The following is a 12,324-nucleotide window of genomic DNA, read 5'->3' as shown; positions in this document are numbered from 1 at the left end:
GGACTATCTGCACGCTCTCACAGCATTCGAACAAATTCAAAGAAGAAATTCCAAATTTTAAAGAAGAAACCTACCTGAAGACGAGCCCCACTCTCCTGCGGTGATACCCTCGGGTCCCTCCCCCAGTTGAGATTCCTGAGGTGACCTCCGTGGTCCCTCGGAGGTAAGCCTCGGTCCAGCGGCCGAATCGCGGTGAGGACCTAGCCCCCAATCCTCGGGCGCGACTGAGAGGCAGCGGGTGCACCCTCGAGCGCGGCGGTGAAGGTATTTGCCCTCTCCCCCCGCAGCCGGAGACCGCCCGGGACACGAAACCAGGAAGCACCGAAGACAAGGTAAGGTAGAAATCTTCTGCTTGAATCCGGTCTCCGAGGATTGAGGAGGGAGCATAGGTCGCCGGCCGGGACCAGTGCCACCGGGTTGATCCGCCCTAGCAGGGCCAGGCCCCGGTTATTTCCAAGGGTCTACCCACGTGGAGATTCTCCGAGGGGGTCGCCATATTGCTCGCGTGCTCGCCGTCGCCATCTTGGCCCTATTCTCCGCGCCGTTCGGCCCAAGCGCACAACTCCGACTAGGCGCACAAAGCACTTGTGCGCATAGTCTTACACTCACATCAGATCTTGCGCGCATAAGTTACACGCGCAGAGCCAGGCGCATATCTACGGCTGGGTGCACAGCTATGCGCACAACTACACGCTTACCTTAAGTGCACCGGTGCGCATAAGAGTTTATGCGCCGACAGCCATGGCACCTCCAGAAATAGAGATAAAAGCTCAAGGCCTCTGCCCAGCATGCCACATCAGAGCCGCACAAAGCGAGGAGGCCAACGCCCTGTGCACCCAGTGCGAGGAGGCCCTGAGAGATCCAGCTCAGGGCCAGTCCCACCCAGGGCCGAGTTCTAGCTCCTCAGGGGGTACCCCGGACCTAGCCAGGGGGACCTCCTCACAGACGGGGACTTCCAAGGAACCAGCGCCCCTCAGCTTTGACCCAGTGTCGATCTCATGGGTGGAGTTCTTCAAGGGGATTCACACCTTTGTTCAAATGCAAACTGAGCCTCTGGCTGTCCAGCCACATGCTCCACCGGAGGACCCTCATGCCCCAGGCCCAGACCTAGGCACAGGCTTCCACTACCCAGAAGCCCCACCTATGGGGACTTGGACATCTCTGCGGAGGAAGCCAAACCCCTAGATGAGGGGGAGCTCCCCCCCGGGGACAGAGCCTCACCGAACCATGAGACGCTTCTTCATAAAGGACGAGCTCCCGGACCTGGTCAACCAATGCCTGATGGAGCTCGCTATCCCAGGCCCAGGGACTTGGGGGAACCTAAACCGAACCCCCTGCTGGAGGGTCTCCGACAGACTTCTCGTCATTTCCCTCTGTTACAAGCAGCACAACAACTGATTGACCTGGAATGGAGTGCTCCGGAGTCCACATTCAAAGGGGACGAGCCTTGGCAGCTCTGTACCCCCTATACCCGGCAACCAAAGATCTTCTCGCATGTCCAAGAGTGGATGCCATGGTCTGCGCGGTCTCTAAACGCACCACTATCCCAGTGGAGGGAGGAGCTGCGCTCAAGGATGTACATGACCGGCGTCTGGAGTCCATCCTCAAACAGTCATTTGACGTAGACGCTATGTCTCTGCAAATTGCGGCCTGCTGCACCATGGTGACACGTGCCTGCTTATCACAAACCAGGAACAACACCCGGGGAGAATACATGGAACCAGCAGTATCATTCCTCGCGGACGCTGCTTCCGATCTAGTGTGCACAACGGCCAGAGGAGTGTCAACTGCGGTGGCGGCCAGGAGGCAACTCTGGCTCCGAAGCTGGTTGGCCAACGCATCTTCCAAAACACGCCTCACAAGGATGCCCTTCAAAGGATCCCTCCTGTTCGGCAGTGAACTAGAGAAACTGGCCGACAAATGGGGCGAATCCCCATTGCTGCGCCTGCCGGAGGATAAGACGAAGAGAAACCAGCGACCCTTCCCCAGGTCCTCCAGGGGCAGAGGTTCACAGTGCTTTAATCCTTACAGGAGCAACTATCAAACCCCCCGCCCTACGGGCAGGAACCAGTCCTTTCGGACCAAGCACAACAAGAGGGGAACCAGCTCGGGTGCAGGCCCCAGCCGCACCCCACAATGAGATTCAGCCGACCCATCCAAGGGAAGAAGCCATAGGGGGCAGACTTGCCCTATTCTACCGCAGATGGGTCGAGATAACCTTGGACAAGTGGGTCCTAGCCATCATTTGGGAGGGGTACTACCTGGATTTCCTACGAACCCCTCCAGACAAGTTTGTGGAGTCCCCCTGCCACGACCCCTTCAAGAGGGCGGCAGTGGAAGCTACACTGTCCAGGCTACTGGCCTTCGAGGCCATAACTCCAGTGCCTCCACAGGAAATAAATACTGGACATTATTCCATTTATTTTATCATCCCAAGAAAGAGGGAAATTCAGTCCCATCCTGGACCTCAAGTCGGTCAACCACCACCTCAGGATTCCCCGCTTCCGCATGGAAACCCTACGATCCGTTAAAGGGCGATACAACCAGGAGTGTTTCTCACATCCCTGGATCTTTCGGAGGCCTACCTGCACATCCCAATTCATCAGGAACACCAGCGCTACCTATGCTTCAAAGTCCTGAACCGTCACTACCAGTTCCGGGCACTACCCTTCGGGTTAGCCACAGCATCCCTGACATTCACCAAGGTAATAGTGGTGATGACAGCAACACTGAGGAAGGAAGGAATCCTCGTTCACCCTTACCTGGACGATTGGCTGATCAGGGCAAAGTCACCGGAGGAAAGCTGCCAAGCAACCAGCAGAGTCATAACTCTACTGGAGAGCCTAGGATGGGTGATCAACACACACACAAGCTCCCTACAGCCCTCACAGTCACTGGAATACCTAGAAGTCCGATTCGACACCAAAGAGGACAAGGTCAGCCTGACCCCCAAAAGGAGATCAAAATTGTGGAACCGGCTGCAAACCTTGCTTTGAACGATCCTCGTCCCACGGCAAGGGATTACCTGCAAGTCCTCGGGCTGATGGCATCCACACTGGAAGTTGTGCCATGGGCGCGAGCCCACATGAGGCTCCTACAGCCCTCACTTCTATCACGGTGGAGCCCACGGTCTCAGAACTACACCGTACGTCTATCACTCCCAGGCAGAGTTCGGACCCAGCTACGGTGGTGGCTGCAGGTCAGCCACATGAGCTGAGGATCAAGACTATCCTCCCCAACCTGGATCCTACTCACCACAGATGCCAGTCTACGAGGATGGGGAGCACACTGCGAGGAGTTAACCGCCCAAGAGCAGTGGAACACAGAAGAGGTGGGATGGAACATCAACCGCCTAGAAGCGCGGGCAGTCAGACTAGCCTGTCTGCGGTTCGCTCACAGACTTCGAAACAAAGCGGTCAGAGTAATGTTGGACAACGCCACGACAGTGGCCTACATCAACCGGCAGGGGGGAACCAGGAGCCAACAGGTGTCCCTAGAAATAGACCCTCTGATGGCGTGGGCCGAAACAAACCTCCTGGAGATATCCGCCGTCCACATCGCCGGGAAAGACAACATCACGGCAGACTTCCTCAGCAGGGAAAGTCTAGACCCAGGAGAATGGAGGCTGTCGTCTGCAGCCTTCAAGATGATAGTGAATCGGTGGGGGACACCGGACATGGACCTTCTAGCAAACAGATCCAACGCCCAAGTATCCAGATACTTCAGCCACAGGCGGGAACCTCAGTCCCAAGGGATCAATGCCCTGGTACAGCCCTGGCCCTCGGGGACTCTACTATACGCCTTCCTGCCGTGGCCCCTACTGGGCGCAATCATTCACAAGATACAACTACACAAGGGACTAGTTCTTCTGGTGGCTCCGGATTGGCCAAGAAGACCCTGGTACGCAGACATGAGAAGACTGCTGGCAGGGAACCCCCTACCCCTGCCCCCACACAGGGACCTGCTACAACAAGGTCCGATCCTCCACGAGAACCCAGCTCAATTCTCTCTTACGGTCTGGCCATTGAGAGTGCTCGCCTGAGAGAGAGCGGATACTTGGGGGCGGTAATCGACACTCTCCTCCGAGCACGCAAGTTCTCCACATCGTTAACGTACATAAGGATCTGGAGAGTATTTGAAGCCTGGTGCAAAGACCACAAAAATATCAAGCCACGCATTTAAAGTTCCCATGATCCTGGAATTCTTACAGAACGGACTACAGAAGGGTCTGTCCCTCAACTTCATCAAGGTACAGGTGGCCGCATTGTCATGCTATGGCTCCAAGAGTGAGGGTGACAGCATAGCTTCTCACCCGGACGTGTCACGCTTCCTGAAAGGAGTCAAACACATTCGCTCACCACTAAAGTGGCCGGTACCTCTGTGGAATCTCAATCTTGCTTTGGACTTCCTAGCGGGAACCGCCTTCAGACCACTCCGAGGCCTGTCCCTCCGCCTGTTAACCTTAAAGACGGTGTTTTTGCTGGCGGTGTGTTCAGCCCGCCGCATATCGGAACTACAAGCGCTGTCCTGCCATGAGCCGTTCCTCAGGCTCACCCCGGGGTCCATCCAACAACTACGCATGGTTCCCTCCTTCCTCCCCAAATTGGTCTCACACTTCCACCTTAACCAGACCATCTCGCTACCAATGACGGATGGCTTGAAGTATTCGGAAGAAGCCCATAGTCTGCGCCACCTCAACATCGGCAGACTCCTATCCAGATACCTGGAAATGTCCAAACCTGTATGAAAAACGGACCACCTTTTTGTCCTTCACAGTGGAAAGAGACAAGGGGAAGCGGCCTCGCGAGCAACCATCGCCCGCTGGATCAAGGAAGTCATCAAGGCGGCCTACGTAGAAGCTGGCAAGCCACCACCTCTACAGGTCAAGGCCCATTCTACCAGAGCCCAGGCAGTATCCTGGGCAAAAACTAGAATGCTGTCACCTGCCGAGATCTGCAGGGCGGCTACATGGTCCTCCATCCATACCTTCTCTAGATTCTACCGTCTGGATGTTCAGGCTCGGGAGGACATGGTATTTGCAAGGGCAATACTAAGTGGGTCGTGGGCAGCCTCCCACCCGGTTCGGGAGTAGCTTTTATACATCCCATTGGTCCTGAGTCCATCTGCTACACGCTAGGAAATGGAGAAATTACTTACCTGATAATTTCGTTTTCCTTAGTGTAGACAGATGGACTCAGCATCCCACCCTTGGCTCCTGTCATGCATGGTCTTTCAAATGATTCAAGGGTAAGCCATGTTTTCATTTACCTAGGGCATCCACCCTGCCTGGTGTCGACGCTTTCCGGTTGAGTACACTGGCGGTCTCCACCTATAGTCAATCAACCAGATCAAGTTAATCAAGTTTTAACGTTTAACCAAGTTATGAAGTTATTCAAGTTAACCAAATTATTAAGTTAATCAATCAGTCAGTCACGCATATATCCACAATGCTTTTCGAGGAGAATACTGAAGAGCTGCACTTCCTGCAGGGGTATATGTACTAGGGGCTGACGTCAGATTGAAATCTGATCCATCTCCAATTGCTAGCAGGAGTACACTATACCCATTGGTCCTGAGTCCATCTGTCTACACTAAGGAAAACGAAATTATCAGGTAAGTAATTTCTCCATTTCTATTCTAGGTTTAGATAGGATTGGGAAAAAGCAAGGTGGTATAATACAAAATTGATCTTTAGGAGCATGCAAAACATTTTCTTTATTTAGTGGTAAATAAATAATCCTTTAGTATAGATGCTATATATATTTGTTAAATGTAAAAATGTGTAAGAGTCGGTAAATGTGCCCAGAATAGGGGAAGATTTATGCTTGGTGCCGATAATGTCTGCAGTCCATCTTGAGTAGATGCTTTGAGAAACCCAAAAATAATATACTGACTTCTTGTGTTCCATACTGAACACTTGGCTCTATTCTCTGACATGCTAAAATGTTATTTATTTTCAGGCAGCTCTTTATGGATGTGGTTGCTGGGCGGAAAATACTGGAGTTCATAATCCCTATTCCACAGCTGTGAGTACTTCAGGTATTTGCTGCTTTCTTTAAAAAAAAAAATTCCTAATTAATTAAAAATACTCAAACCATTTGTTTAGCAGTGTAAAGATATATGCAGCTCCTATATTTCAGGGACCGTCTACTAACTGAAATCATGTCATAACCTTAATTTATTTGACTGTATTTATATCCTCTGGAGTAATTATAATGCTATGTATATCACAGATTTCAAGAAAATGTGAAAAAAATGTCTGCTTTGATAGAGCTGTGAATTTTTGCTTCTAAGCATTTGGTGGTTCTTTATAAGCTGCCTTCTGATTATAACTGGAAGTTTTATTGTGGTGGGAATCCTTGTTTTTAAAACTGCAAGGATTTGACCAGTAAAGGCTTCTAGAGAGCATCACCCAGGAATCAATCTCAAAACCTAAGGAGAAACAGAAGTGCTCAGAACCAGAAATTTGCCTGCTTTGTTTTCTTGTCTAAGTATTGGTTCATCTTGTATATCATTGTCAATCCACATTTGTGTGGAGAGAAACCCCTGAATTAGATGACTTCCTCTATTCCCTCTCTTTAAAATTAGATTATTTAAAATGTATTAATTTTTTTTTATAGTATAAATTGAAATTGGTTAGAGCTCCAGGAAATGTTCTGTAGATAACTTTGATGAAATTTTGGAGAAAATTGTGATCTGAAAAGTGACATTAGCGCTTAAACGTATTCTGGAGTATTATCTTGCCTATTTTTATTTACTTTTTCTTTTACCAGTTGTTTAAAGAAAGGCTAAAGATATACAATTGTTTGCTTGAAATAGTACTGCCTTACTACTGACAACAAAAGGAGCAGATTAGTTTCCATAGAAAGGCCATTAAACCCCAACAAAAGTGGAGACAAATCAACATAAATAAATGTCTGGTTTGTATTTTATTTGGACATATTTCTATATTTATGTGATGTCTTGTACCATGCATTTCTATATGGACATTAAGTATATGGTTTAAGATTTTTTATTGCTTTTCTTTGATGTAGAAAGGCGATTGATCAAATTAAACTAATCTGAACTAGTTTAAGTGGTATCATAATAGGTGCTGATGGTCAAAGAACTGTGCCACTCCTTCAATGGATCAAAATGAACACTATTGACTATATATACACAAGTATAATCATGAGCCACCTTAAAATATAAGTTCAACCTAAAATAATTTTTTAATTTTTATCTTGCAAAGAAAAATCATTTTTAAGTTTTATCTTATAAAAGATGTATCGGTCTAATGAGACCAGTAATAGCATTAGATGACAAATTTAGCGTTGATAGTTTATATAGTCCCAATTAGATGACAATGGATATAAAGCCGCTCCCAAATGGAGCTGAAGATCGCTCAACATCTGCAGAAGAGGACTGGAAGTGCACACTGTCATCTCAAAACTCCTTACAGAAGGAATTTAATTCAAAACAAGAGTCGATAAGGCAGAGCTTCGCAAACTGTGGGTCGGGACCCCAAATGGGGTCACAGAACCTCCAGCCAGGGTCACAAATGCCTCAAAAGGCAGTCCTCTCCAGACATCACAGGCAGCAGAAGTAGTGGAAATCAGCATGGGATCTTTGAGCTAGCATGCACTCTCAGGTCCTGCCCTCACTTGAGTTTCCATGTTAACAGGAAGCCATGTGTGAGAAGGGACTGGGGCCACTGCAGGGCCTGTGAACTTTTATTGGCTCAAAGATCCTGTGCTGACTTTCATTACTAATGCTGCTGCCAGTTGCAGATCAACATCCGGCATTGGACCAGCCATTGGGGAAGAGTGGGCAGAGTGTGCACAGATCTGTGCAGGTTGTCACTTGTTCTCTATCCTCTCCCATCACTGAGCTTACCTAAGAGAAAAATGTTGCCCCTGTCATCAGCCTGCCCTCTCTTCCCACTGGCTGCCATCCACTTATTGCCTGAGGCCCAAAGGAAAATGTTGCTGCTGATCCTAGTCATGGGGATGTTTGGATGGTGGCTGTTTGAAATGAGGGATCAGATTCAGGAGGGTTTGAGGGTTGGATCAGTGGGAGAAGGATTGGCTGTGGAAGGTGAGAGGGGGGATGCAAGAGAAGAGCTGGGGTGAGAGTATCAACTGGGGTGGTATATGAGAAAAGAGAGAGGAAGGGGATGATAGATGATCAATTGGAGTTACAAAAATGGCTTGGAGATGAGAGAAGTTCAGTGGGGAGGATGTAAAAAGCTGGACTTGGGTGAGCGAATGGCTAGGCTGGGAAGGGGAGAGGACTGGGGGATGTAAGAGGGGATCAGCTGGAGGGGCAGAGGTTGAGAGGCCCTCTGGAGGGGGATGGAAGTTGAGAGAGGGGATCAGTTGGAGTGCAGGAATGGTGAGTGGATGGATTGTTGAGGCGAACTACACCCTCGCTAATTAGGTTTGGTTGTCCTCTGGGGTCATGTGAATTTTTAAGTGCTAAAATGGGGTCACTGGCTAAACGTTTGGGAAGCCCTGCAATAAGGTATATCTGTCTAGTTACCTTATTGAATTGTGTTTATCTAAGTAGATTAATTGTAGTGTTTTGAGGGACATTGACAGACAAATATAAAATAATCAAAAGACTAAAAGTACTTTAGATTAGCTTTACATCCCTACTCCCTTAGAAATTTTACCTCAATAACAAATCAACAAAATTTAGATGCAGACAGTGGTCCAGCAGCAAGAGGGGAGTTTTCCAGTCTTTTGCACTGAGTGCCACATGTGTGATTATCTAACAGCTGGCAAGAGGTACAAGGTGCAAAGAGCTCCTAGCCCACAGAGAATGTAGTATCCTCTTGCACCGAGGATATGTCTCCAGGAGCATGTGCCCAGGAGAGAAGGGTTAGGACGGCTGTTGTAGTTTGTGATTTGATTATTAGGAAGGTAGATAGCCGGTGTCTGCTGGACATGTGGATCACTTGGTAACTTGCTTGCCCGGTGCAAAGGTGGTGGACCTTATACGTCATAAAGATAGGATTTTAGATAGTGCTGGGGATGAGCCGACTGTCTTGGTACATGTGGGTACCAATGACATAGAGCAGAAGGGAGGTTCTGGAAGCCGATTTTAGGCAGAAAGTTGAAATCCAGAATCTTAAGGGTAGCATTCTCAGAAATGCTCCTCGTTCCATATGCAGAACCCCAGAGGCAGGCAGAGCTCCAGAATCTCAATGTGTGGATGAGATGATGGGACAGGGAAGAAGGTTTTAGTTTGTTAGGAACTGGGCTTCATTTTGGGGAAGGGGGGGGGGGGCTTTTCTGAAAGGATGAGCTCCACTTCAACCAGAGTGGAACCAGGCTGCTGGCAGTAACTTATAGAAATGAGGTAGCTCGGCTTATAAACTAGATGATGGGGAAAAGCAGACAGTCACTCAGAAGATCATAGTTCAGAATTATCTATCTTTGGAGGATATTTAGACAGGAAAATTAGGGCATCCCAATAGAGAGGTAGCAATAAATGCTAAACTGATAAGGTGAGTTTAAGTAAAGAGCAGAAAGACTCCAAATTACCCTTGCCTACTGATAAGTAGGTTGTAAATACAAGTGAAATTTCTGTATACAAATGCTAGAAGTCTAAAAAAAAAAACAACCCACTGGATAAAGAGGTAGTAATAATTGGCATTTCTGAGACATGGTGGAAGGAGGATAATCAATGGGTCAGTGCTATACCGGGGTACAAATTATATGAAAATAATAGGATGAATCACATTTTTTGCGGGGGTGGCACTATATATTAAAAAGGGCATTGGGTCAAACAACATAAAAGTTCTGCAGGAAACAAAATGCAATGTTAAATCTTTATGGATAGAAATTCCAGGTGAAACGTGGAATAAAATAGTAGTGGAGGTGTATTACTGTGCACCTGGCCAGAATGAGCAAACAGACAATGAAAGGCTAAAAGAAATTAGGGAAGCCAACAAAATCAGCAGCACAATAATAGTGGGTGATTTCAGTTACCCCAGTAATTGACTGGGTGAATGTCACATTAGGACATGTTACGGTGATAGAGTTCCTGGATGAAATAAATAACTGCTTCATAGAGCATCTGGTATAAGAAACAAAAAGAAGGGAAACTATTTTAGACCTAGTCCTTAGTGGAACACAGGATTAGGTGTGAGAGGTAACAGTTTGGAGTCACTTGGCAACAGTGATCACAGCATGATCAAATTTGACTTAATAACTGAAGGGAGGACAACAGGATTTAACTTTCAAAAAGGTGACTATGATAACATGAGGAAAATGGTTAGGAAAAAACTGAAAGGAGCAGCTGCAAAGGTTGAGAGTTTACATCAGACATGTTTAAAAATTCAATCTTGGAAGCCCAGACCAGATGTTTTCCACGTATTATAAAAGTTGGAAGGAAGGCTAAGCGATTAATAGCATGGTTAAAAAGTGAGGTGAAAGAGGCTATAATAGCTAAAAGAACATCTTTCAAGAAATAGAAAAGGGATCCTAATGAAGAAAACAGCATCACTGGCAAGAGATGCAAAGCACCGATGAGGAAGGCAAAAAGAATTAGAAAAGAAATATGTTGTGGAAGTGAAAACTTACATTCAAAGAAAGCCTGCGAGGGAGTCATTTGGACTATTATATGATCAAGGGGTAAAAGGGGCACTTAAGAATGACAAGGCCATAGCAGAGAAACTAAATGAATTCTTTGCTTCGGTTTTCACTGAGGAAGATGTAAAAGATTTACCCAAGAAAAAGAGAGTCAGAAAATGAGAATGCAACCAAAAACTGTCCAGTCACTAAAAATGGCATTCAATTTAAATTCAAAGTTACTTATCTATACTTCACAACTTTAAAAATTTTAGAAAGAACACAGATGCTTCAAATAGCTGCAGATGGGACCCTCATAACACCCATACTTGCAAATAAATTTTCAGCATGAAATGCCTGGGTCATCCTTAATCATTGGTCCATCATTTTTACATACAGAAAACCTCTGTTCTTTTTTTTTTAAATTTTTAAATGAAAAATAAAATTAAATAAGCAACTTTTCTTAGTTGTTGGAAGTACCGGCAGCAGCTTGTTCCTAATGCACCCGACATAACGTTATGTTTCGCTCCAGAACTGCATCGGGCGCAAGACAACGCAATATCCGTGTCATTCTGAAACAGTAAAAAACCGAGTCATTTAAAAATTCAAAAATAGAACAGAGGGACATTTTCCTGGCATTTCATGCTGAAAATTAATTTGTATGGGTGTTATGAAGATCCTATCTGCAGTTATCTATTTGAAGCATCTGTGTTCTTTCTATGCTATTTTTGAATGCTATTTTTGGTGACTGGAAAGATATGCCCATGCCAGAAATGATATTCAAAGATGATGATTCAGCAGAAAGAACTGAAATAAATCTGAGTACCTGGAAGATATACTAAGGCAAATTGACAAACTAAAGCATGTCAAATCACCTGGACCATATGGTATGCATCCCAGAGTGCTGAAAGAACTATAAAATGAAATTTCGGACTTGCTATTAGTAATTTGTAAACTATCATTAAAATAGTCTATGGTACCTGAAAACAGGAGGGTTAGCAATGTAATGCCAGTTGTTATAAAGGGATCAAGGAGTGATCCAGGAAACTATAGACCAGTGAGTGTGAAGTCTGTGCCAGGCAAAATGGTATAAACTATCATAAAGAGCAAAAACGCTGAACATAGGGACGATGACTTTCAAACAGCCGCGCAGGTGTACATGTACACGTGAATGCTGGCTCGCACCCAGACACACAGCCATTTTATAAAGTATGCTCATATATGCACATATGATATAAAATCGACTGTACGTCGTATGTGTGCGCACACATTTATATGGCTGCATACATGTGCCAGCTCTACCATGTTAAGCGTGTGTGTGTGGGGGGGGGGATTTTATTAGATGCACGCGCCAACGCAATAGCCCTTTTTTCCAGTTCTCTACCAGTTCGCCCAGTCGGATTTACTAAGCCCCCCACCCCCATTATTTAGCTTCCCTTTTAACCCGACCCTTATAACCCCGCTGACTCACCTTTTAATAATTACAATGCCGTCCATAGCAGAAGTAAAGTTACATGGTAGGGGACAAAGCATGCACTTATGTGCGTAAATATGCGCACCTTTCAAAGTAACTTCCCAGAACGCCCATGCTCTGCCCAGACCATGCTCATGACCCATTCCTTTTTAACGTTTTTGATTTGTGTGCTTACTGGGAGATACGCAAGCTTTTTAAAATCCATGCGGCATGCACCAGCCCGAGCTGCGCATATCTCCCAGCTTTGGCATGCATAGGGCTTTTAAAATCGAACTGATAGGTAGGAATAGTTTA

General features: G+C 46.5%; 1 protein-coding gene across 1 annotated transcript in view; it reads left to right on the top strand.

The window, feature by feature from the left end:
• The window catches only part of TASP1 (taspase 1), a 352,009-nt gene that overhangs the window by 180,547 nt on the left and 159,138 nt on the right, over nt 1-12,324 (top strand). Inside the window, exon 10 of the mRNA XM_029593555.1 lies at nt 5,961-6,039. Coding sequence (XP_029449415.1) covers nt 5,961-6,039 — 79 coding nt within the window. The remainder of the gene's footprint in view (nt 1-5,960; nt 6,040-12,324) is intronic.

The sequence above is a fragment of the Rhinatrema bivittatum genome, chromosome 3 (assembly GCF_901001135.1).
Source record: "Rhinatrema bivittatum chromosome 3, aRhiBiv1.1, whole genome shotgun sequence".
Classification (NCBI taxonomy): Eukaryota; Metazoa; Chordata; class Amphibia; order Gymnophiona; family Rhinatrematidae; genus Rhinatrema; species Rhinatrema bivittatum.
This window is presented reverse-complemented; position numbering and strand designations above follow the sequence as displayed.